This window comes from Rattus norvegicus, chromosome 9 (assembly GCF_036323735.1).
Source record: "Rattus norvegicus strain BN/NHsdMcwi chromosome 9, GRCr8, whole genome shotgun sequence".
Lineage (NCBI taxonomy): Eukaryota > Metazoa > Chordata > Mammalia > Rodentia > Muridae > Rattus > Rattus norvegicus.
Genome location: NC_086027.1, coordinates 20,216,244 through 20,243,298, shown reverse-complemented (window position 1 = coordinate 20,243,298; position 27,055 = coordinate 20,216,244). Strand labels below are relative to the sequence as shown.

The 27,055-nt window shown below is 42.7% G+C and overlaps 1 protein-coding gene across 9 annotated transcripts; it reads left to right on the top strand.

Moving 5' to 3' along the window:
- Positions 1-1,822: 1,822 nt before the first annotated feature.
- On the top strand, positions 1,823-26,730 carry Treml4 (triggering receptor expressed on myeloid cells-like 4). 9 transcript variants are annotated; one of them, XM_039084477.2, is made up of 6 exons: positions 1,823-2,535; positions 2,977-3,029; positions 3,237-3,581; positions 8,170-8,220; positions 8,484-8,541; positions 9,292-26,730. In XM_039084477.2, the coding sequence occupies exons 2-6, from the start codon at positions 2,990-2,992 to the stop codon at positions 9,458-9,460; spliced, it is 663 nt and encodes a 220-aa protein (XP_038940405.1). In that variant the 5' UTR covers positions 1,823-2,535; positions 2,977-2,989; the 3' UTR covers positions 9,461-26,730. The 9 variants fall into 9 exon arrangements, with proteins under 9 accessions (XP_038940405.1, XP_038940404.1, XP_038940407.1 ...); XM_039084476.2 differs by having other exon boundaries at positions 2,903-3,029; XM_039084479.2 differs by having other exon boundaries at positions 1,823-3,029; positions 8,460-8,541; positions 9,292-9,428; positions 23,771-26,730.
- Positions 26,731-27,055: the final 325 nt, after the last annotated feature.

Genomic DNA, 27,055 nt, shown 5'->3' with positions numbered 1-27,055 from the left:
GAAGAGAGCACCGGATCCTCTGGAACTGGGGTCACAGGTGGTCGTTAGCCCCCTAACATGGTCGTTGGGAACCAAACCTTGGTCCTTTGCAAAAGCAACACGTGCTTTTTCTCAGTTGCTTCAGTCTCTTGTGTGACAATTTTGCAAGGAAATAAAATTTGATTCCAATACCACCTTCAGTTCAGTAATTCTGGTAAGATAAGTTTGAGTTTATAATTAAAGTTTTAGGATATGGAAGTAGCTTGACAGTAGATAGAACCCTTGCTTGCCCAGCATGTACAGGGCCCTAGGCTTGATTTCCAGTGCAGTCAACCAAACCAATCAAATGAAGTTTATATCCCAAACATCTAAATCTTAGTCCCTCATAAGTACCAGGGGGCAGTTGGCTCTTTTATTCTTTGCTTTGCCATCTCTTTCCCTCAACTGCTGCAGAGAAGGGCGCTAGGGTCCCTGGGAGTGTAGCAGATGCATGAAGACTAATTGTGTGCATATGCCTTTTCTAACTGGTTGCTACTGATTTTTTATTCCACTCTTAGTCTCTCAGCTCTTGACAGTTGTTCTGGTTAGCTTTAACTATGAGCTCAGAATGCCTTGGAGTCACAGAGGGAACAGCCTCATTTGAGAAACTGCCAGAATCAAATTGACCTGTGAGCATTGCCTTGCTGATACCTGATGTTGGAAGACCTAGCCCACTGTGGGTGGCACCATTTCCTAGGAAGGGGTTTCTGAACAGGATAAAAAATAGAAAGAACTGAGCACAGGCATGTAATAAATGCATCTATTCTCTCTCTCTCTGCTCCTGACTGTGGATGTGATGTGACTAGAGGTTATAGTGCCTCCCTCGAGTTCCCCAGTTGATAGACTATAACTTAGAAATGATAGCAAAATAGACCCTTTCTCCCCTAAGTTGCTTTTGGTCAGGGTATTCTAGCTCAGAGACAGAGATGAACCCGAGCACTTCCCAATCAGCAAACTGTCAGCACATCTCTGGCTCTATATTCAAGGATGCCTTTCTCCTCACTTATATTACACCAGGTTTAAGTTTCACACAAGTGATTAATGGTTGGATCCCTAACTACCAGAATGTCCTGGAACTCACACTGATTCCCCCTCTCTGCCTGTCATGATCAAATAGGACTGGGAAATATCAGGTAGATTAGGAATACACACATCCAGGTGTGTGTGTGTGAGGAAATTTTTGAGGCTATTAGATCATAAAAGCTGTGACTTAATGAAAAGTTTAATACACTGACAGTCTCCCACTTAAGCAGCAGTGTGTGTTTCTTCTCCTTCGAAACAGTATTTGAACAGAGGAAATGTTTCAGACATATCCTTCGAAACTGCTGTAACATAATACTTACACAGGCTACTTTATAAATAAATTAATTTACTTAGTTCTTGAGGCTTAGAAGATGACAACTGCGTTAGTTTTCTGGGCCTATAATAAAACACCCAAGTCAGTTGCTGTATAAAGCAAAGAGGTTTGTTTAACAAACACATATGAAGGCTCAAAGGCTCTTTTACAGCCCCAAATTATATGGCATCAAATGTTAAAAGTCTGTTATGGGAGTGACGGGAGAGAAGAGAGAGAAAGAGAGAGAGAGAGAGAGAGAGAGAGAGAGAGAGAGAGAGAGAGAGAGAGAGAGAGAAACACAGACGACACAGAGTGGTAACTCAAGGTATGTCAGTTGTTCTAAGGACTCCCTAGCCTGCTTCTTTTTTTTTTTTTTGGCTCTTTTTTTCGGAGCTGGGGACCGAACCCAGGGCCTTGCGCTTCCTAGGTAAGCGCTCTACCACTGAGCTAAATCCCCAGCCCCCCTAGCCTGCTTCTTAAAGGCCTTACACTACTCAGGGGACTGAGCTTCTGATCCACCCACCTTTAAGAGCAAATGGAAATTAGATACAAACCACAGCAAGACAGAGCAGGAGACTGTATCTCTTGCTCTGCTTTGCAAAGGCACCAACTTCATTCATGAGCATGGAGCCCATGTGACCTGTCAACTCCTCACAGGCCCTACCTCTTTTGGAGTTGAGCTTCATCACATGACTTTGAGGGATATGGGCCTTCAGTCCCCCCAACCCCCAATCGCAGGTCATGGAATCTTTGAGACAGGGAGGTATTCTTCCTTTCCACTTGTTTATATACTCCATCATCTTCCTAAACTAACCCATACATGTAGGTATTATGCTGAATATAAGCATAAGCGTATTTTATTGCTAGACTGTCCCAGCCTGGGTCACCCTTTCTTCCACACATTTTTGCATGTGAAATGTTAATGTGAGATACTTTTTCTCATGTGTTCACTCACCCACTCATGTGTCCCTTCAATGAATACCAGTTTATATGATCACAAATTTCCCTGCTTCCTTTCTCACCCCTCAAAGATTCCTCCCTCTTGACTTCCATTCTAACGATTCTTCCTCATTGTTCTTTACCCCCAGTAGGCCCCCCTCATCTTTTACAGAGACCATCCTTACAGTTTGATGTTGGAGTCTGGTGGCTCACAAACCTTCCAGGATGACTATACATTGGAGGTGAGGGCCCTGACTTATCTTAAGGGTGGGGATTTCCAGGACTCTGGGCACACTCTAGGGACCTTTGTCCTTTCTCAGGGAAAAAGAAAAGAGGAACAGGCCTCCTACTTCTCATATTTTTTTAGAGTGTTCTTTTTTGTAGCAACAATGGAGGAAAGCGATTGGTGGATAGTGCAGAGTAGCTGAGATGGGGAGAGGATGAGCAGGGGCGGGGATGAAATGTGAGGGCCAGAGATGGTCTCTGCAGTTAGGAGTCCCCAGTCAGGGCCTAGCTACTCTTCCTCTTATGGGTCTATAAGCCTGCTTTCCCAGGCTGGCCACTTCCCCAATCGAAGCTCTGATCTTGCTTGGTTCTTGCATCTCACAGATGCTGAGACTCAGGAGAAGAGTCCTGCCTAGTTCAGAGACCTCCTCTTTTTCTCTTCTCTCCTCCACTGACAGAGTCTGAACTGGTATGCTACTGGTCCCTTTGCTGCTGGTGCTCCTGGTCTCAGGTGAGATGATTCAGGATATAAGGCATTGAGAGGTGGGATAAAAGAAGAAGGGCTGGACAGGAACCAGGTTAACTCTGTGACCAGGGCTGACTTTGGGGGTCATGTTCTGCATCTGGATGTTGGAAGTCCCTGCCTTTTGGCTTCCCCAGCCTCAGAAACAAATGTATACAGCTGGAGCTCTGTCCTCTGACTTGATTTGTTGTCCAGGTGTCTGGGGGTCCACAGTTATATCTGAAGAGCTTCATAGAATGGTAGGACAGAGTCTCTCCGTGTGGTGCCAGTACAAGCCTGAGGAGGGACCTTACGTGCCGAAAACATGGTGCCGGCAAACATCTCCAAATAGATGTCAAAGAATGATCACTACCTCTGAGCCTCTGAAAGCAGTCAGGGAATTACAGTACATGATCTGGGATGATCCTGAATCTGGCTTCTTCAACATCACCATGACTCAGCTAACAGAAGAGGACTCGGCATTCTACTGGTGTAGTTTATTTAATGCTTCTCAAAATATAGTAACCGTTCTCAGAAACATCAGCCTGGTGGTATCTCCAGGTAAGCCCCTTTTTTGAGATATAGCCCCCCCTTTTAGGGACCAAGTGATTGATTGAATATATATATCTCACTTCTTTCTGTGACCCCTAATCTTGACACCTGATCTGACTGAGGAGAGACAGCTTCCAATCTCTGTCATACCTAGCTCTGCATTAGGAAAGAATGTTTAAGTTTCATGGGGTAGGCACGTAGAGTCTTTTTTCGACTCTTATTTAGTTTATACTAGCATCGTGCAACTTTAATTTCAACATTTGGGAGGCAGAGGCAGGTGGATCTGAGTTCGAGGCCAGTCTAGTCTAAATAGTGAGGCCTAGGCCAGCCAGAGATACATAGTGACACTCTGTCTCCAAAAACTGTTGGGATGTTTTTATTTTAAATTATGTGCACTCGTGGGCACATGCTACATGTGGGACAGTGCCCATGGAAGCCAGAGACTAGGATTCTCTTGCAGTTAGAGTCACAAATTGCTGTGAACCACTCTGTGTGGATGCTAGGAACCAAACAGATTCCCTGCAAAATCCATCTGTGTTCTCAATAGCTGAGCTATCTCTCCAGCCTTCCTACTCACTTTCTTACTTAGGCACACCTGTGCAGACCTGAGTTACAAATGCATATTGCTCCAAGGCACCCTGATGTTCAGCTTGTCAGAGCCCAGCCCTGGCATAGCCCTCTTTTTTGTTCTCTCTTCTTGAGGCAGCAGAGAAGGAAGTGTGTCAGTGGAGGCTAAGACTTTTGTCTTACAAGATACTTAGGGTTGCTGTATAATAATAAAAAAGTTTACTTAGCTAAGTCTATGTTACTATGCTACTGTGGCTGATTTACTTATCTATGTCTAAGTTACTATGCTACTGTCGCTGACCTGCCTTCTGTGTTCCTCTGAGGCTAAAAACCGCATCCTAAAGCATCAGGAGATTAATTGCTAGAGGATTAATTGCTAGAGACTTTCCTCTTTTGCTAGATGCCTCTAGATTGTGAGGCTAGGTGAAAGTTTGGATTAATAAACTTCTATTGAACCAGGAGAAGAGAATTATGCTCACAGAAGGAAAAACTTTTACATAAGCAAATATGCATAAACTCACATAAATTCATATATTGATTCACACATACATATTTATATATTTCTATTAACCAGTTGGGTTTATGTTGCATACATTCTCACAATTACATACTTACACACACACACATACACACACACACACACACACACACACACACACACATTCACAGTTACATATGCATTTGGAGCAAAAGAGCAAGCACCAGTGCAGAAAAAACTCACTCATTCTGGATAAAACAATAAGCTCCAATCTTCATTGCATAGAGAAAGAAAAAGCTTCTACCCTTTTAATGCTAAATGAATTAAACCCAAGTTTGTTAGAAGAAAGCTTTACTCATTTTAATAAGACTAAGCCTGCCTTGTTATTAAGAAAGGACCTGTTCTGTCCCACGGTAAGAAGAAGCCTGCTTGCTCCTTCTGCTCTCTGTAGCTTCCTTTTTTCCTCTTCCTCTATAAGACCATTGCTCTCTTAGTTTTTTATGTTACCTATAGTTTCTAAGTTATTCCATCCTGCATTCTCTGTCTAGTCTTGCTCTCTCCTCCTGCTCTGGTGTCACAATAATGCTCTTACTCTCAATGCCCTTTCTCCCAATGCTATCCCTTTACTTCAAGTTCTTCTTGAGTTTAGTTCTGTCTAAAAAGCCTCTTGTGTCCCAAATTAAAAAAAAATAGCATCACTTCTGTTCTAAAACGTTCTGTTCCGATCTGTCTAAATAGTGTTTTGTCTAAAAAGTTGTCTTCAGCACTTACATCTTTCAGAATACATTATTACATGGTAAAAAGTTCATCACAAGTTTGCACACAAGTTCAAAATCATAAATTGAAATAGAAGTTTACAACAGAGCATGTTTACATGCATATCTATTAGGAGTAATTATCTGGCTAAACAGCTGTCACAGTTCCACAGGTTCTTGGAGAGTTAAAAAGTTATTGTGGGGGTTGGGGATTTAGCTCAGTGGTAGAGCGCTTGCCTAGGAAGCGCAAGGCCCTGGGTTCGGTCCCCAGCTCCGAAAAAAAGAACCAAAAAAAAAGTTATTGTGAAGTTTTATGTAGATAAACCGAGTCACTATTTTATTTTTTGTCCTAGTTTTATGTAGATAAACCGAGTCACTATTTTATTTTTTGTCCTAGCACCTATAAGAAATCATTAATTATCTTTCTATAACCTTTGATTAATGGTTTTACAACCTCTTGGAATGTGTTCTGAGTAGTAGAATGCCTGTAGCAATTAACTGGTGACACTAAAGTCTGGCAGAGTTCTCATTGCAGTTTTGGCTATCAGAAAGGACTTAATAGTGTCATTAAAAGAGCTTAAATGATTACAATACATTTAGGAATTCTTAGAGGATCACCTTTGAAGATAAATAAATCATCTATGTGTCTCTATAGCATCACTACAAGACAGTACATCTTTGTTGTTCTGCAGAGATCTGCTTAAAAGGGTGGGCTAACACCTAGTGATATATATGTCTTAATACAGGAAAAGCAAATTGATAGCAAGAATATTTCCTAAAATGATTTTCTCCGGGGGTTTGCCTACCAGAGTTATGTCATAAATTTTAAACTAAGGCAAAGTCATCTCAGGAAGGTCATCTGATAGTTATTAGCTTGTTGGTTCCTGATGTCTGCTCTAAGCTCCCCTATATCCTGTCACTGTTTGGGGGTGAGACTTGATTTTCCCTTCAGAACTCTGCACAGTCATCTTCTCTTTTTCTCTTATAGCCTTACCTACTCTTCCTAGGTAATCTGGCTCCTAGGTTATTAAGGAGGAAAGAGTAATGGTCAAGCAGGTTTAGGAGCCCGAGACTCAGTAGAGCCTTCACCTTGGGTGGATCCCCTAGAGACTAAGCAATGAGGAAGTTCCACTCAGGGCTTCAGATAGAGAGAGATGAACTGTGCTACCAGGTCCACCACAACCCACTTTCCACTGGGAGGCCAGAGTTGATTTCTGCTATGCATAATGCTCCTCTGCCAATCTGAGCAACTATCAAAACCAAACCAAACAACAACCAAACAGCTAAGAAAATCCTCAGTGTCACTGCCTACCAGGGAAACATGAATAAAAACCATTGTGAGATATCATATCACTCTGTAAAAACCATCCTTCCCCAAAAGACAAACAATAACAGGTGCTGGGGAAAACTTGGAGAAAGCCTTACATGTGGCCGGGTGGAGGGGGCTGGGCGGGCATGTAAGTTAGCACAGTTGTCGTGGTGACAACAGCCTGGAACTACTATTATGTCTGTCCAGCCTATGGTCCCAGCTTTTGGGAGGTGAAGGCAAGTAGATCACAAGTTCATCATCTTGAGCTATGAAGTAAGTTTGAGTTCAGCTGGGACTACATGTAACCCTGACTTTAAAAGAATCATGATGGTGCAAGCCTTTAATCCCAGGAGGCAGAGGCAAATGGATCTCTGTGAGTCTGAGATTAGCCTGGTCTACCAAGGAAGTTCTGGGCAAGTCAGAGCTACATAGTGAGACACTGTCTCAAAACTACCAATCAAGAGTAACAAAATGCTGATTTGATAGACCTTGGAATAGATTAGTGGTTACCAGAAGCTGAGGAAGAAGCCCAGGAGAAGTGAGGGTAGGGCTTGGCTGAAGACCATTGAGTGACATAAAAGAGACAGAAATTCTAATGCTGTGTTGCACAGACTTCAGATGACAATAATGTGCTATTTGTTTCTGATTATTAAAAATATAGAATATTTATTTATCCTATTTTGCACATATGCATGTTTTGACTGCATGACTATCTGTGTAACACATATGACCCATGGAGGTCAGTGGAGGATACTGGATCCTCTGGAACTGGAGTTATGGATGGTTGTGAGTCACTATATGGGTGCTGGGAATCAAATGCTGGTCTTATATGCCCTATCTATATGTACTATATACACTATATGTCCTACTAGTAGGACTAGTATATATGGGACTATATTTCTATATGTTCTATCTCTCTCTATCTATCTATCTATCTATCTATCCATCCATCTATCTATCTATCTATCATCCCATATCTGCAAGAGCAGCTAGCACTTTAACTTTCTCCCCAACCTCGACTTATTTTTAAAAGGCTATAAAAATATTTTAAGTGTTTTTACCATGAAGAAATGATAAATGTCAAGTACATAGGCTAAATTTGGTTTGAATGTCATGCCATATATGCAAGTATTAAAACGGTAAATGGCATAGCATAGATGTGTGAAATCCCCTTTTAAAATTTATAATTATAATAATGATAATAATTATTACTATTGCTATTATGCTATCATTTTATGTGTGAGGGCACAGATCATTATGCACATTTGGGGTCAGAGGACAACTTTTGGGAGTTGGCTCTTCCCTTCCACTGTGGGTCCTAGGGTTCAAACTCAGGTCTTCAAATTATTTCAGCAGCCCATAAATATGTAAGTCTTAGGTTAAAGATTTTAGGTTCAGTCACCTCTGAGCATCCTGCATCTTTCACAGATTAAGGCCCAGACCCCATTCTTCCTTTTATTCATAGTTGTCTTCTCTTTTCTTCTCTAGCCTCATCAACTCTTCCTTCACAGACGATTGCTTGGCTCCCAGAAAGCACAGGTAGGTTGGCCAGGAGGAAAGAGGGATAGCCAGGCAGTTTGGGGAGGGTAAAGGTAGGGGAGGCCTGCCTTTAAGGTTGATGCCCTTACATATGTAAGAAAATAAGTATAAAGGTTTTGAATGCAAGTAGCCCTAACCTGAGGGACTGTGAAGTGTGCTCCCATCTAATCCTTCTCTACTTCCTCTCATGGCTCTTGGGACTGACCCTGTCTTGACCTCTGTCCTGGTCCTCTAAACAGTTACCATCTTTATATACTTCTTAGTTCTGACCACCTCTCCTGAGGAGATCACTGACTCTTCCATCAATGGCTCTGAGCACAGGTAAGTCAAGGAGCTCTGAGCACAGGTGAGTAGGGGTGTCTTTAGAGGGAAGAGTCCTGGCAAAGGATGCCTGGGGAGCTCTTGTAGTGAGGCTCATCCTCAGGATGGCTGGGCATGAGTTCTTCAGAGGTGCTTCCAGGTCCAGACATGGAGGTGGAAAAGAAGAAATGGTGGCTTGGCAGCAGGTCCCAAGCATTGGAAGAGCTGTAGAAAAGACAGAGAGAATAAGAATGAGTCTGAATCTCTATAAGGAGGAATAAAAAGGAAGAGATATCAACATAAATTTCACAGAAAGGAAAGCTCTCCAATAGCAAAGACTCATAAAAGGCTAGGGAGCTGGTTCAGTGACTAAAGTGTTTGCTATGCAAGCAGTGAGCATGGGTATCCGAGTTTCGGTCCCTAGCACCCACATAACAAGCTGGGTATGGCAGATCTAGACCTGGAATCTCTGTTGGGAGGCAAAGACAGGCAGGTCTCACAGCGTAGTGGCTAACCAGACTCACCAACACCCCCCCATCTCATTTTCTCCCTCCTCTTCCTCCCCTCCCCTCCCCCCCTTCCGACTTATAACTTGTTTTCCTCTTGGGCCCAGGGACCCCAGGGCTCCATTCCCGATTGTGTTCATTGTCCCTTCAGAGTTTAGGATGGGTCTGTATACACAAAAATTCCAGCTACAAGGAGATGGCTTGAGGTCACACAGGAGCAGGTGATATCCCAACCCAGGCTTCTCTGTCTGTTTCTTGCCTCCAGAAACCAAAGTTCTTCCTCTCCTGGCTGGACCTCCCTGAGGCTTCTGGTCTCTCTGCAGTATGGACTCCTTCTGCTCAAGGGCCTGATGCTGTCAGTTTTCTGTGTGCTCCTTTGTTGGAGGCGTGGCCAGGTGAGCAGTCTGACTGTGGTAGGGCTGCTCGCTCTCTAGGGTATGATGGCCATGTTTTCAGTTTCAAGTGAGTATGTTTATTAAGTATACAGCAAGCCAAAGTAAAAGTACAAATACCAAATAGCAGAGAGATAGCAAAACATCAAAAACAAGGCACCTAAAACATCCAGCAAAAAAAGAAGGAAGCCCCACTGAGGCACTAGTGGGATTTTCCAAGAGACAGAGTCCCTAAGAGAGCACTGTTCCTTTGGGTGAGACTTCAACAGACAAACAAAGAAACAAACAGGACAGGTACAGATACCATCAGATCAACCAGGGAAGTTGAGGCAGGCAGCTGGCACCCAGGCAAGCTTTGCCTTCATGTGTTAGCTGCTCATGGCTGAAATTCCAGCTTCCCTGCCTCTATACTTTCACACCATGTGGTAAACAACAACAACTTCTGCTAGAGGCATCAATGTGGTGGTGGGAAGTAGATTCCTGTGTTTGAATGCTTGACCCATAGGGAGGTATGGCCTTGTTGGAGAAAGTGTGTCACTGTGAGCTGTAAGTGCCTGTGCTGACATGGTACCGAGAGCCGGGCGTAGGCCTGCAAGGTTTAAGAAAAAATGCAAAGACTTGGGTCATTCATGTTAAAAAAGAATGCCAGGCACTCAAGTGGCAGGTCCCCTGTGGTCCAGACACCACCTGGATCTGAAGGGACATGGTCAACAGCTTCCTGCACCAAAATCCTGTGGGAGGGAGAGCTAAACCTTCAGAGGGGCAGACATGCCTGGGAAGCCAGAAGAGACTACACATTTCTGACGCCAGAGGAAAACACCTAACACCATCTGGGACCCCAGTGCACAGGGGCCCCGGGAAAATGTGGGACAGGCCCTTCTGGTTGCTGCCCTCACGGAGACCTCAAAAGCAGCCCCCGGGAGCAACTTCAGCCCTGGGACCAGAGTTAAGACCAACTTTTTTTGCTCCAAGTGACCTGCCTGTGGACTCAGGACACATGCCCACAGGAACACCTGAAGACCAGTAGACAGGGAAGACTACACACCTGAAAGCAGAACACTCTGTGCCCATAACTGGCTGAAAGAAAACAGGAAAACAGGTCAACAGCACTCCTGACACACAGGCCTATAGGATGGTCTAGCCACTGTCAGAAATAGCAGAACAAGGTAACACCAGAGGCAACCTGATGGCAAGAGGCAAGCACAGGAACCCAAGCAACAGAAACTACATGGCATCATCAGAGCTCAATTCTCCCACCAAAGCAAACACTGAATATCCAAACACACCAGAAAAGCAAGATCTAGATTTGAAATCACGTTTGATCATGATGATGGAGGACTTCAAGAAAGACATAAAGAGCTCCCTTAGAGAAATGCAGGAAAACACAAATAAACAAGCAGAAGCCTATAGAGAGGAAACGCAAATATCTCTGAAAGAATTCCAGGAAAACACAATTAAACAGGTGAAGGAATTAAAAATGGAAATAGAAGCAATAAAGAAAGCACAAAGGATCGCTTCTCGGCCTTTTGGCTAAGATCAAGTGTAGAAAGCACAAAGGGAGACAACCTTGGATATAGATAACCAAAAGAAGAGACAAGGAGCCGTAGATACAAGCATCACAAACAGACTACAAGAGATAGAAGAAAGAATCTCAGGAGCAGAAGATTTCATAGAAATCATCAACACAACTGTCAAAGATAATGTAAAACAGAAAAAGCTACTGGTCCAAAACATACAGGAAATCCAGGACTCAATGGGAAGATCAAACCTAAGGATAATAGGTATAGAAGACAGTGAAGAGCCCCAGCACAAAGAACCAGTAAATATCTTCAACAAAATCATAGAAGAAAACTTCCCTAACCTAAAGAAAGAGATGCCCATAAACATACAAGAAGCCTACAGAACTCCAAATAGATTGTACCAGAAAAGAAACTCCTCCCATCACATAATAGTCAAAACACCAAACGCACAAAATAAAGAAAGAATATTAAAAGCAGTAAGGGAAAAAAGTCAAGTAACATATAAAGGCAGACCTATCAGAATTACACCAGATTTCTCACCAGAGACTATGAAAGCCAGAAGATCCTGGACAGATGTCATACAGACCCTAAGAGAACACAAATGCCAGCCCAGGTTACTGTATCCAGCAAAACCCTTAATTAACATAGATGAAGAAACCAAGATATTCCATGACAAAACCAAATTTACACAATATCTTTCTACAAATCCAGCCCTACAAAGGATAATAAATGGTAAAGCCCAACATAAGGAGGCAAGCTACACCCTAGAAAAAGCAAGAAACTAATTGTCTTGGCAACAAAACAAAGAGAAGCAAAGCCCAGAAACATAACCTCATATCCAAATACAAATATAACAGGAAGCAACAATCACTATTCCTTAATATCTCTCAACATCAATGGACTCAATTCCCCAATAAAAAGACATAGATTAACAAACTGGATACGCAATGAGGACCCTGCATTCTGCTGCTTACAGGGAACGCACCTCAGAGACAAAGACAGACACTACCTCAGAGTGAAAGGCTGGAAAGCAACTTTCCAAGCAAATGGTCTGAAGAAGCAAGCTGGAGTAGCCATTCTAATATAGAATAAAATAGATTTTCAACCAAAAGTCATCAAAAAAGATAAGGAAGGACACTTCATATTCATCAAAGGAAAAATCCACCAAGATGAGCTATCAATCCTAAATATCTATGCTCCAAATACAGGGGCACGTACATACATAAAAGAAACCTTACTAAAGCTCAAAGCACACATTGCACCTCACACAATAATAGTAGGAGATTTCAACACCCCACTCTCATCAATGGACAGATCATGGAAACAGAAATTAAACAGAGACATAGACAGACTAAGAGAAGTCATGAACCAAATGTACTTAACAGATATTTATAGAGCATTCTATCCTAAAACAAAAGGATATACCTTCTTCTCACAACCTCATGGTACTTTTTCCAAAATTGACCATATAATAGGTCATAAAACAGGCCTCAATAGATACAGAAAGATAGAAATAATCCCATGCCTCCTACCAGACACCACGGCTAAAGCTGGTCTTCAATAACAATAAGGGAAGAACGCCCACATATACATGGAACAATTCTCTACTCAGTGATAACCTGGTCAAGGAAGAAATAAGGAAGGAAATTAAAGACTTCTTAGAATTTAATGAAAATGAAGGTACAACATACCCAAACTTATGGGACACAATGAAAGGTGTGCTAAGAGGAAAACCCATAGCTCTGAGTGGCTGCAGAAAGAAACAGGAGAGAGCATATGTCAGCAGCTTGACAGCACACCTAAAAGCTCTAGAACAAAAAGAAGCAAATACACCCAGGAGGAGTAGAATGCAGGAAATAATCAAACTCAGAGCTGAAATCAACCAAGTAGAAACAAAAAGGACTATACAAAGAATCAACAGAACCAAAAGCTGGTTCTTTGAGAAAATCAACAAAATAGATAAACCCTTTGTCAGACTAACGAGAGGACACAGAGAGTGTATCCAAAGTAACAAAATCAGAAATGAAAACGGAGACATAGCTATAGAATCAGAGGAAATTAAAAAAATTATCAGATCCTACTACAAAAGCCTATATTCAACAAAACTTGAAAATCTGCAGGAAATGGACAATTTCCTAGACAGATACCAGGTACCAAAGTTAAATCAGGAACAGATAAATCATTTAAAAAACCCCATAACTTCTAATGAAATAGAAGCAGTCATTAAAGGTCTCCCAACCAAAAAGAGCCTAGGTCCAGATGGGTTCAGTGCAGAATTCTATCAGACCTTCATAGAAGACCTCATACCAATACTATCCAAACTATTCGACAAAATTGAAACAGATGGAGCTCTACCAAATTCCTTCTATGAAGCCACAATTACTCTTATACCTAAATCACACAAAGACCCAACAAAGAAAGAGAACTTCAGGCCAATTTCCGTTATGAATATCAACGCAAAAATACTCAATGAAATTCTTGCAAACTGAATCCAAGAGCACATCAAAACAATCATCCATCATGATCAAGTAGGCTTCATCCCAGGCATGCAGGGATGGTTTAATATACAGAAAACGTCAATGTAATCCACTATATAAACAAATTGAAAGATAAAAACCACTTGATCATTTCATTAGATGCTGAGAAAGCATTTGACAAAATTCAACACCCCTTCATGATAAAAGTCCTGGAAAAAATAGGAATTCAAGGCCCATACCTAAACACAGTAAAAGCTATATACAGCAAACCAGTAGCTAATACTAAAATAAATGGAGAGAAACTTGAAGCAATCCCACTAAAATCAGGGAGTAGACAAGGCTGCCCACTCTCTCCCTACTTATTCAGTATAGTTCCTCAAGTGATACCCAGAGCAATAAGACAACAAAAAGAGATCAAAGGGATACAGATTGGAAAAGAAGAAGTGAAAATATCACTATTTGCAGATGATATGATAGTATATTTAAGTGATCCCAAAAGTTCCACCAAAGAACTACTAAACCTGATAAACACAATTCAGCAAAGTGGCTGGGTATAAAATTAATTCAAATAAATCAGTAGCCTTCCTCTACACAAAGGAGAAACAAGCCAAGAAAGAAATTAGGGAAATGACACCCTTTATAATAGTCCCAAATTATATAAAATACCTCGGTGTGACTTTAACCAAGCAAGTAAAAATCTGTACAATAAGAACTTCAAGCCTCTGAAGAAAGAAATTGAAGAAGACCTCAGAAGATGGAAAGATCTCCCATGCTCATGGATTGGCAGGATTAATATAGTAAAAATGGCCATTTTACCAAAAGCGATCTACAGATTCAATGCAATCCCCATCAAAATACCAATCCAATTCTTCAGAGAGTTAGACAGAACAATTTGCAAATTCATCTGGAATAACAAAAAACCCAGGATAGCTAAAACTATCCTCAACAATAAAAGGACTTCAGGGGGAATCACTATCCCTGAACTCAAGAAGTATTACAGAGCAATAGTGATTAAAAACTGCATGATATTGGTACAGAGACAGACAGATAGACCAGTGGAATAGAATTGAAGACCCAGAAATGAACCCACACACCTGTGGTCATTTGATTTTTGACAAAGGAGCCAAAACCATCCAATGGAAAAAAGATAGCATTTTCAGCAAATGGTGCTGGTTCAACTGGAGGTCAGCATGTAGAAGAATGCAGATCGATCCATGCTTATCACCCTGTACAAAGCTTAAGTCCAAGTGCATCAAGGACCTCTGCATCAAACCAGATACACTCAAACTAACAGAAGAAAAAGTGGGGAAGCATCTCGAACACATGGGCAATGGAGAAAATTTCCTGAACAAAACACCAATGGCTCATGCTCTAAGATCAAGAATCGACAAATGGGATCTCATAAAAGTGCAGAGCTTCTGTAAGGCAAAGGACACTGTTGTTAGGACAAAACGGCAACCAACAGATTGGGAAAAGATCTTTACCAATCCTACAACTGATAGAGGGCTTATATCCAAAATATACAAAGAACTTAAGAAGTTAGACTGCAGGGAGACAAATAACCCTATTAAAAAATGGAGTTCAGAGCTAAACAAAGAATTCACAGCTGAGGAATGCTGAATGGCTGAGAAACACCTAAAGAAATGTTCAACATCTTTAGTCATAAATGAAATGCAAATCAAAACAACCCTGAGATTTCACCTCACACCAGTGAGAATGGCTAAGATCAAAAACTCAGGTGACAGCAGATGCTGGCGAGGATGTGGAGAAAGAGGAACACTCCTCCATTGTTGGTGGGATTGCAGACTGGTACAACTATTCTGGAAATCAGTCTGGAGGTTCCTCAAAAATTGGACATTGAACTACCTGAGGACCCAGCTATACCCCTCTTGGGCATATACCCAAAAGATCCCCCAACATATAACAAAGACACATGCTCCACTATGTTCATAGTAGCCTTATTTATAATAGCAAGAAGCTGGAAAGAACCCAGATGACCTTCAACAGAGGAATGGATACAGAAAATGTGGCACATCTACACAATGGAATATTACTCAGCTATCAAAAACAATGACTTTATGAAATTCATAGACAAATGGATAGAACTGGAAAAATATCATCCTGAGTGAGGTAACCCAATCACAGAAAAACACACATGGTATGCACTCATTGATAAGTGGTTATTAGCCCAAATGCTTGAATTACCCTAGATGAATAGAACACGTTAAAGTCAAGAAAGATGACCAAAATGAGAATGCTTCACTCTTTCTTTAAAACAGGAACAAGAATACCCTTGGGAGGGAATAGGGAGGCAAAGTTTAGAACAGAGGCAGAAGGAACATCCATTCAGAGCCTGCCCCACATGTGGCCCATACATATACAGCCACCAAACTAGATAAGATGGATGAAGCAAAGAAGTGCAGGCCGACAGGAACCGGATGTAGATCTCTCCTGTGAGACACAGCCAGAATACAGCAAATACATAGGCAAATGCCAGCAGCAAACCACTGAACTGAGAACGGGACCCCATGTTGAAGGAATTAGAGAAAGGACCAAAAGAGCTTGAAGGGGCTTGAGACCCCATATGAACAACAATGCCAACCAACCAGAGCTTCCAGGGACTAAGCCACTACCCAAAGACTATACATGGACTGACCCTGGACTCCGACCTCATAGGTAGCAATGAATAGCCTAGTAAGAGTATCAGAGGAAGGGGAAGCCCTTGGTCTTGCCAAGACTGACCCCCCCAGTGAACGTGATTATTGGGGGGGGAGGGCAATAAGGGGGGGAGGATGGGGAGGGGAACACCCATCGAGAAGGGGAGGGGAAGGGGTTAGGGGGATGTTGTCCCAGAAACCCGGAATAACAATCGAAATGTAAATAAGAAATACCCCAGTTAATAAAGATGAAAAAAAAAAAACAAAAACCAATGCCAAATCTTTTACTTAGATCCACCAAATATACACCCCAAGTTCACTGGTGGAGATATCCAGGAAGCACAGTGGAAAAACCGGCTTGAGCTCTCAGGAACAAAGAAAGAGGAAAAAAAATCAGGAACTGATTTAACAGTGTTATCACCCAGGTGTACCACCCAGGTATGCCACTCAGGGCAACCAGGAAGATCAGGGCATTCCTTTGTTAGGAACAAAAGGCTTCCACATACATCAGCAAGGCTCAGCAGGGGTCAAACACTGAAGGGACCCAGGAGGGTTTGACAAGTCCCCCTTTTTATTCTTTATTAAGTAGTGCCTGTCAGGGGTTGGGGATTTAGCTCAGTGGTAGAGCACTTGCCTAGCAAGCTGGGTTCGGTCCCCAGCTCTGAAAAAAAGAAAAAAGAAAAAAAAAAGTAGTGCTTGTCTTAGGACACTTTGGGGTGCCAACCCCTTGCCCATCTCTGGGAATATCTGCCAGTCTCAGAGACCCTGTCTTAGGTGGGTATTGGTCCCAAATAGTTGCCCATCTTTGGCTAACTACTTCTTGTGAAGGCTGAACTAGATTTGGGCAGAGGGATTGTCTCCTGACAAGGAGAGTACCACCTGCTTAGTCGCTGTTTGCACATGTGATAAGAAGTACAAGGCCAACAACTGCGGCACCTGAGGGCCATTGTAAGGCTTCACACAAACATGTGTGAAAATAAGAGATCAAGCTGTTCCTGTAAAAGCACTGACTGTTGATTTAAATTTAAAAATCCCAATTGTCAGCAACTACTCCTGAATGTTTATCCACTGTGCTTGCCTAACGATAGATTGGGGGAGGGCAATCCCAGACACTGTAGCCACAGTGACTGCAGCAGCAATGGCTGCTACAATAGCAGCGAAGATGCCAAAGTCTTTCCCATAACGGTTTAGGATCAACCGACCTTCTCCCGAACTACCTGCAGGCAATGGAACCATGCATGAGATCCGCACAACCAGGGAAGAGTTCCCTGGTCCTCAGCAGCTTCATGCAGATGACATTCCTGTGAAGCCACAGACTGCAAAATGGCAACACCAGCCACAGCAGCGACAGCTGCTGGGGAAACTGGGAGGGGCAGGGATAACTGCTGGAGTCTGGCCTTCTCCTCCAGCACGCAGCGGTGCATGGAGGGGTCAGAGCGCAAGCCACGGTGGGACGGGATATGCAGTGGTGGTAACGATGGCTGTAGCAATGCCAAAATCTCCTCCATGACAACACAAGGTGAGGGGAAACTCTCCGTCTTCATCCAAGGACACAGGAACAACTCCAGGGACCCGAACCACAAGAGCTGAATCTTCATGTTCCCAGCAAGTCAACAAACAGGACAGCTGCTTTTCCTGTTGCCCTATTGGTGGCGATCACCACTGGTCAAACTCTGCTCCTTATTCCCACTGGCATCAGGATCGGAGGATTTTTCAGGAAGCTCCAATAGGTCTCCATCCATACCGGACGTATACAACACTCAGGAACCCAAATGGGTGCTTCAGCATCTCTAGGAAAAACACGAGCAGAACTCCTAACCCTAACTAATACAGGGTCATGTCCCTTCCACAATCCTGAGGTCAAATCTTTCCAACGGACCAGACCTTCCTTATGTCTTATTCCTTTCCAATGTCTATCTGCTGCTGAACAGTTATTCTTATCTACTAACCAAAAATTTTAAATATAGATAATAAAGGAAAGTTAAGCAGGTGGGGAATTCTGGTCCCCTGTTTTTGTTTTTTCAAGATAATTCTTAAGCGTTAGATGAGCTCTTTCTACTATGGCTTGTCCTTGAGGATTATAAGGAATGCCAGTTGTATATACAATGTCATAATCCTCACGAAATTTCTTAAAAGGCCCGCTAGTATATGCAGGACCATTATCAGTTTTTAATTGTTGTGGGACTCCCATAAAGGCAAAGGCCTGTAAGCAGTGACTTTTAACATCTTTAATTTTCTCTCCACAGTGGGCAGAGGCAAAGAGCAGGCCAGAATAGGTATCAATAGACACATGGAACCATAACTTCCCAGAGGAAGGAATATGGGTAACATCCATTTGCCAAATATCATTAGACTGTTACCCTCTTGGGTTAACTCTCAAATTGGGAGAGAAAAAAAATGGGGCACACTGAGGACATTGACTGATGATTTGGGCTGCTTGTTTTTTAGTTCCTCCATTGTGAAACCTCAAAGAATTAGCATTAAGATGACATTTTCTATGCATCTGTAAAGCTTTATCATAGGTAGTATTACTCATTAACATCTAATAACATGGAGACCGAGTATAAGAATTGGCCAACTCATTGCCTTGTGCTAAGACATATTTTTATGTGGCCCACATAAATAGGTTCCCGACGCTGCCATAGCAAAGCCTGTACTTGTAATAAGCAGGCACAAATGGTTGAAACAGGAGCAATGAAGGCAGCGGTCTCAAGGGGTGAAACAATCTGAAACACATACACACTATCAGTGTATATGTTACAAGGTTCATCAGGAAACATAACCAAAGTTAGTTGTAAAGCTTTCAATTCTGCTAGCTGTCCAGAACAATTAAGAATTTTTATAACCTCTTCCTTCCCTCCAGACACTACCTCAGCACATCCATTGGGGGAACCATCAGTAAATACTAAACGAGCTTTTTGTAAAGGGGAACTTACAATAATCCATGGAAAAATTGCCAGATGCATTTTTAGAAACTGACAAATCTTACTATCAGGATAATGGTTATCAAATTGACTAACAACTGTGCACATTAAAATAGCCCAGTCTGTAAGTCCCTGGGCTAAATGTTGTAGCTGTTCTTTGGTATAGGGAGTAATAATAAGATCTGGTTCTTTGCCAAAGTCTGTAAGCTAATTCTTTGAGCCTTGAACAGTAATTGAGCAATGACCTGAGGATAAGCCATTACTATCTTTGCAGGTGAGCTTGTAAATAAACTCACATTAAAGCAAAAAAGCCCAGTAGATGAATGAGCAGATACAAAAATCAAAAATGAAAGAGGCTTAGAATAATCAATATAATTAAGGTGAGCCTCTTCCAAAGCCTGTTGTACTAAATTTAAGCACTCATCAGCTTCTGGAGTTAATTGTCTAGGTGAATTTGGAGAGGAATCAAATAATGGCTTCAACTGTCCCATGGTTAATTTTAACGTCAGTCAAAGCCAATTTATATAACCTAATAATTTTTGAAAGTCATTTAAGGTCTTTAGTATACCTAACCTAATTTTAAGTTTTTGTGGGTGAATTCCTTTCTGTAATAATTCATGTCCTAAATATTGGTATGGGAAGTTCCTTTGAACCTTCTCAGGGGCAATCACTAACCCTGCAGCACCCAAATCTTCTTGTAAGTCAGCATATGCTATCAGCAATGCCTTTTCATCTGGAGCCGCCAATAAAATGTCATCCATGAAATGGACAATATATATCTGTGGATATTTCTGCCTCAAAGGCTTTAGGGCAAAGGCTACATATACCTGACACATAGTAGGACTATTGGCCATCTCCTGAGGTCACACGACCCAATGATAGTGATGAGAAGACTCCTGAAAACTGGTGGAAGGAATGTTAAAAGCAAATTCACAGTTTTAGGGTCTAGTGAAATAGTAAAGAAAAAATCCTTCAAGTCAATAACTATCATATGCCATTTTTTTTGTATAGCTACAGGAGAAGGGAAACCAGGCTAAGTAGGTCCCATAGGTATCATAATTTTATTAATTTCCCTTAAATCTTGTAATAATCTCCACTTTCCAGACTTTCTTAATCACAAAAATGGGTGTATTCCAAGGGGAATTGGAAGGATCAATATGACCAGCTTGTAATTGTTCCTGTGCTAATTGATGAGCTGCCTCCAATTTCTCCTTGGACAGGGGCCACTGTGGAGTCCACACCTGATCATTTGGCTTCCAGGTGATGGGCAAAGGTTTAACGTAAGGAGGCTTATTAACAGTGACCCTTAGGATAAATTTCCCAAGCCTGTTTTATTATGAGGATGTTTAATTATTTTTGGCTCTTCACTTACACTAGAAGGTCTTGTAAATTTTTGCCCAGTCCTCTCCCTGGGATGAAACCTTGTTTCCTCATCATGTTTCGTACAGGCTGATTGTCAGCACAGCCCCCATATCGTTGACTACATCTCATCCCCACAAGTTGGTAGGTATTTGCTCTAAAACAAAAGACTGAAACCATCCCTCATGTCCTTTCTCATCTCCCTATTTAAGAATCTTGCTGCTTTTTTGAGGAACTGTAGCTGTCCCCACTCCTTGTAAGGTGGAGTAAGATATCTCTAAGGGCCAGGACTTTGGCCAGAAGGCTTTAGCTATGACAATGGTATCAGCTCTGGTATCTAGGAGCCCATGTAGGGGTTTTCCTTCAACCCATAGGATGAGTGTGGGGCGTTTCTCTAAAGAGGAAACCTAAAATGCTCCGGACCCAGTGGACCCGAAACCTTGATTTCCACGGGGAGATTTAAACACAGGATTGTTGGTATAAAACCAGGGCCAAAGAACCAATTGAGCTATCCTATCCCCTTGAGGAATAACTACAACATCCTTTTCTACAGAAACCATAATTTTAATTTCTCCAGTAAAATCAGAGTCAATCACTCCAGGAAAAATTCTTATCCGTTTCATCAAGGCACTGCTGTGGCCTACTAAAAGACCTATACACCCAGAGGGCAGGGGCCCATGTACCCCAGTGCCATGTGCCTGGGGGCCCATTTGAGGTGTTAAGACTGCCCTGGTGGAGGAGCAGAGGTCCAGTACTGCACTTCCTGGGGATACCTCTGACAAGGTCTTTGATATGAAGGGGTTGGTTTGAGGGACAAACTGAATTGGGGTAGATTCTATCATAGAAGTTTTCATAGCTCCATACACTCTGGTTTGGGGGGCCCAGAGCGGGTCCTGTTTCCCGTTTCCCAGAAGGTGTAAAGGCTGTCCCTCAACATTTTGCTTAGATCTGCACTCATTTCCCCAATGATAACTTTTACGGCACCGAGGGCATAATCAAGGCCTCCTATCTTTTTGTTCTGAGGGCACTCTCTTTTAAAATGTCCAGGTTGTCCACACCCAAAACATGTCTTGGTCTCTCCATTTCCCCTCTTCATGGCTGCAGCTAAGACTTGTCCCACCACATAATTCCCATCTATTTCTTTGCACAATTTAATAGTCATTTAAACTTTTATTCTTATGAGGTCTCATAGCTTCCTTGCACCATTTATTAGAATTCTCATATGCCAGTTGTTTTACTATGGGCATATCGGTGTCAACATCTCCAAGCAACTTCCCAGCCAACTGTAATAATCTTGCCACAAATTCCTGAAAAGGCTCCGAGGGTCCTTGTGTCATCTTGGATAATTGTTCTCTGGCTGCCTTATTGGGCAATGCCTTTCAAGCTTTAACTGCCGCTGAGGAGATTTGAGCATAAACGGCAGGATCATATTGAATCTGGGCTGGAAGGGCCACATATTGTCCTGCTCCTGTCAGCATTTCTAGATTTCTTTGGGGGGAATCCTGCTTGTGCATTAAGTCGAGCTAGTTGCCCACATTGCTCTTGATATTCTCCCCTCCAAAATAGATAATCTTCCCCCACTCAATACTGCCCTACATAATTGTTGCCAATCTCCAGGAGTCAGATTGGACATAACATAGGACTCAAAAACGGCAGAGGTAAAGGGAGCAAGGGGACCATAAGCAGAGACTGCTTCTTTCAGGTTTTTCAACTCCTTAAAACTCAGAGGAACAAGCTGTCTGATAGATTGACCTGCATTTCTGGGGTCTGGGACCTCAACAACAGGATCCACCACTCCCTGTCCAGTGGGAGGCTCAGGGAAAATTACCCCTCTTCTTGTAGCCTTGTATTTTTACCACCATTCCAAGGAAGGATAGGGTTCATAGGTGGGAGGAGCAGTATCTCCCTCTTCTTTAAAGAAGGGATTTTTCACTTGGAGGACAAAATTCTGATTTTTTAGCAACCCTGTACTTATTAATCTTCCTCTTAGGCACTTTTATTTCTTCTTCTGATGTCTCTTCATCCTCCTCTGAGCATGAATCCTGATCTGAATCAGAGGTTTGTAAAGACTTACGAGAAGCATCATCCTGTGCTGCTCTGAATGTTCTTTCTATCTCTGACATCCTCCTTTTATACTAGTGTTAGTACTCAAGAGAGCATCCTTGACCAGTCTTCATAGAGAGAGCTTGATGACAGGAATGCTCTGGGCGCCATCTCTCCTCAGTGCTCTTTGCAAATCTCTCTTAACCTGTTCCCAATCAGGAATATTAAGTCCTCCTGAATGAATAAGCCAGGGACTAGTCTTTTCTAAAGTTTTGATAAATTTCTTTAGCTGTTTTTACCTTTGTCCCCATTCCCTGCTGTTCGAGTAAAGCGACTATCTGATCTGTTAATTATTAGTAGAACTCGAGGTTCCCGTGGTGCGATTTTTTTTTTTTTTTTTTTTTTTTTGGCTGTGCACTCACCCAATACGTCCCTCCTTCTACGCCAGCCAGCTTCCTGGGACAACCTCATCAGGAATTCCTCACTTTCCCGATCTTGGTGGGACCTCCACTTGTTGGCACATAGTCTCCTTCTGCTGCCTGGGGATCAAGGTGTAGAACCCTCAGCTCCTTCTTCTCTCGCACCCTGCCTGCCTGCATGCCTGCATGGTTCCCTGCAAAGACAATAATTGACTAAACCTCTGAAACTGTAAGCTAGCCCCAATGAAATGGTTTCCTTTACATATGAGTCTCTTCACAGCAAAAAAAAACCAAAAAAACAAAAAAACAAAAAACAAAAAACAAAAAACAAAAAACAAAAACAAAAACAAAAAACCCAAAAACCAAAAACCAACAACAACAACCCTAACTGAGACCATAACCTTCAGGCTGTTCACAGAAACATGGCGTTTTCAGTTCTGGCCCATTTTGCTGTTCTCTTCCTCCCTGTTTAAGGTTAGACTACCCATTCCCAGACCAGAGGCTTGGAGGACCCTTTGAAACAAACTTGCTTCTTCTACCTGGAGCATGATGGAGTCTTACTTCCAGAGGCAACTCCACAGTGAGCTGAAACAGCACGTGTCTATATACTAGTGTAATGTACACCATAGGGGTAGTAGAAGTGGGGTCACAACTCTTCTGGGGTATATACCTAAGAAGATGGATGGGCAAGACCTTAGCAGCGATAAATAGAAGTGTTATTCCTTGGGCTCTGCTTATTCCTCAGAAAGTATCCTCTGAGGAGGAGAGAGGCCTGGGCCCTTGTTGGTAATCTCTATTCCAGGTTTTAAAAAAAATAAGCAGAAGGTGCCTGAGGAAGGCCTCCAGGGGCAGGAAAAAGGAGGATCATACCAGAGAGCAGTCCTGGGGCAAGAGAAGATGATACAAGAGAGGCTACTCTTAGTATGTTTCTCCTTCTTCCTCAGGGACATGAGTATATATGGCAGAGATAGCAATGATGGACCTTTCAAAATTACCTCACATCCCAAAGTCCTTGGGCACGTTGAGCCATATCTCGGGGTGTGAGAAGAAAGCTAACCAGTTCTAAGGCTACCCAGCGAGCAGAGCAGTCCCAACTCCAGCTCTACTGAGGCCATCAGGCAAGCCCACGGGAGACAACAGCCAGACCCACACCTCAAATTTTCAAGGCTAACGGTCACTCTGATATTGAGCACCCTCAGTGCTGCACCCCTCACAGCCCAGACCTCCCCAAAGATGACCAACCACGGGAAGTTAATCTGCAACACCCAGCTCAAGTACCTTTCCAGAACCCCACCCCCGGGCCGTTCTCATTTTCTCTCCTGCCTCCGTTGGCATCACATACCTCACAGGCTCTGTTTCTCTGCTGAAGTTCACATTCTTGGTTTGCATCAGAGCAGAACCAGGTGACGCCGTTTCCCCTGGGCTTCCTCTCCTCTAGCTCTAGATTTCCTAAAATAAGGGGAAAATGACTTAAATGTTAACATGGGAACTAAGAAAGGCTGTGCGTTGCGAACCACAAACTGTCAAGAAGTTAAAGGGAAAAAAGTTTTAAACCGTACCCCTCATGCAGCCACACATCAGAGCTGACCGCCAGGGGTCAGTATTGTGCTGGTTTATCCAGGGACTCAATTTCATCCCCATAGAGAAAGTCTGCTCATACAAACAGGGTTGTTGGCTGGTGCGGGGAGTGGGGAGTGGGTGGACGGAGAAAATCCTTTAGGGAAAAAAAAAAAGAATGTCACATCTGTAAAACAAGAAGAGTCTAGAGTGATGTTCAGCCCATGTGACGTTCGGTAGAGCCTGGATACTGGCATTTAGTGTGGATATGGACATACACTATTGACAAGCTGAATGCAACCGTAGCCTTGTAACCATTAAAAAGGCCACTATGAAGGATGCACATTTTAGTCTCCATTTTTTTATGTTATGTGTGGGAGAATAAAATATAGATGTTTCTTTATAGCCATTTCATCTCATAGCACATGATTGTTATCTGTCTGTGCACACACGTTTGCTCCGTTTCTCCTTTGAAGTGGAGATTTCTGGTTTCTTTGTAAACTCACTTGAGTCACATGATGTTTTCCCAGAAGCTGTCTCCGGAGAGGATGTTTTGTTGAAGCAGACACACAAGAAGGCATCTGATGTTTTGCTGGAGTGGATGCTCGAAGGGGTGTGTGGTGTTTGAGAAGAGTATGAATGGAATACCATAAACAGAGGTCACTCTTGCCTTGCAACACTTCACTGGGCTTCAGTGGGCTGGGCTGGGCTTCCCTGGGCTTCCCTGGGCTGCACTTTGTAGCTAGAAATGCACCAAAGAACATGTGATATTCTGGTTGATTCCTGCCAATTCGGCAGAACCTTGTGGTTTCTGCTGGATTGAGCTGCTGCTACTGGTTCATGTTTGGTGTTTGCTATTGGATTGGTGTGGCTGCTTGTATTACGTTAATTTGTTTCCCCAAAATTGTTTGCATGAGAATCTGCATGTCTGAAGATAACACTGAGGGACTCTGCCTCCAGTTGGTTCTGATTGGTAAAGCTGCTGGAGCCAACAGCTAGGCAGGGCAGACAGAGGCAGGACCTTAAGGAGGGACCAAGGGAGAGAGAAAGATCTGACATACTGACATACTGGGATCCCTCACAGTCCTTAGGGAATAGTAAAAGAACACATTAAACCCTAAAAGCCCAACTTCTAAAACAAAAGAGAACCTTCTACCTCTCCAATGTACAATTAATGATAGCTCTAACTACATTTAACATATTTAACATCTACAAAATCTCCAAACATCCTGTCTCCCTCCATTGACACACAAAAGTCACCCCCACCCCCTTCATCCTAGTATGATGGCGAGATCCTTTGGATAGAATCTGGAAGGGACCAGACCTTCTCCTTACAACCAGGAGGGGTTTCATTTGTGTTTTCCCACAGGACCAACCAAAGCCTATCTGAGTTCCCTCTAGAAATGACCGACACCACCTCACCAACCAAGAAGATGGCCCACCTTCCACAAGATCTGGAAAGACATCTATGACCTGGTGACTGCCACCCAGGCCATGTGCCCTCCACAGGCTTCCCTCTCCTCTATTCTTATAGCTGCTTTTGTCCTTCCTGATACTAACTCTGCTATGGCCCAGCCTCTCCCTAGCCCTTCATCACCAGCCCACAGGCCATTCCCAACTCCCCGAGGTTCCCAGCAGTGTCTGGGTGTTCCAGAATTTGGTAATCTTCATCTCAGCTCCAGCCTGCACCATTTCTCACTCCGACTGGGGCCCCCATTTTTAGGCTGCATTCTGCCACCCTGAGCAGTGTGTTGGCATGTCCCATGAGCCCAACACCCTGATGGTGGCAAGAATGGAGTGTAGCCTAGTCCCCTTGCATTTTGTCTGCTGGAGCAGCATTCAGACACTCCAGGGGAGAGGCAGAACTCGGACCCATAGAGTCTTTAACCTGGAGATCATTTATTCAACTACACTGACTGACCAGCAAGCTCCTGGAATCCACCTGTCTGTGCCCACCTTGTATTGGGAGGATAGGTGTATGCTTCTGCACCAGGCTCTGTACTGGGGTCCTAAACTCAGGTCCTCAAGCTTGTGAGGCAAGCACTTTACCCACTGACACATCTCTTTCCAGCTCTTCTATAGCCTTTACATATTTGATCTTGCTATCTTGGTCTCAAAATTCTCTTAGCATTTTTCAGATTTTAAAACTTTTATCAACATCCTAATACCTAAAAGTTACCTTTGTTTGGGTTTTGGGTTTTGCGGCATATTATCACATTATCCATGTCCTGTCAGTAGACCTATTGAAAAGTCCAGCATTGATATGATTTTTCCCTCTGTTGATTTATTTTATCTCTTTGAGACATTTTTAAAATTTTTCTTTGAAAATGATATTAAAATGTCTTAATGTGAAGTATCCAGTTGTTCATTCTGTTTGGATCTCAGAACATATTCAATCTGATGTCTTATATGTGACTTTAATCTTGAGAGAAAGCCTCAGTATGATTTTGAAATACTTCTATATGTTATTCATATTTTCTTCCAATAGGAACTTCCTTGCGGAGACATTAATAATCCCGTTTCTCACTTCCTTGTCTCTTAAGTTTTCTTTAAAATTTGTGTAGGGGAATTCACTCCCATACATATGCACATGCATCATGTGGACGTAAAACCTGTGGCTGTCAGAAGAGGACATCAGGTCCCTGGAATTACAGATGGTTGTGAGTGGCCATGTGGGTTCA

What these genes read in the sequence shown, in the direction of transcription:
- Treml4 (XM_039084480.2), top strand. Translation starts at nt 3,131, where the DNA reads ATGTTCTGCATCTGGATGTTGGAAGTCCCTGCCTTTTGGCTTCCCCAG. An exon ending in CAGCCTGGTGGTATCTCCAG is followed by an intron (nt 3,582 to 8,169) that starts GTAAGCCCCTTT and finishes TTTCTTCTCTAG; the next exon opens with CCTCATCAACTCTTCCTTCA. An exon ending in GAGGCGTGGCCAGGTGAGCA is followed by an intron (nt 9,429 to 23,770) that starts GTCTGACTGTGG and finishes CAGGGACATGAG; the next exon opens with TATATATGGCAGAGATAGCA.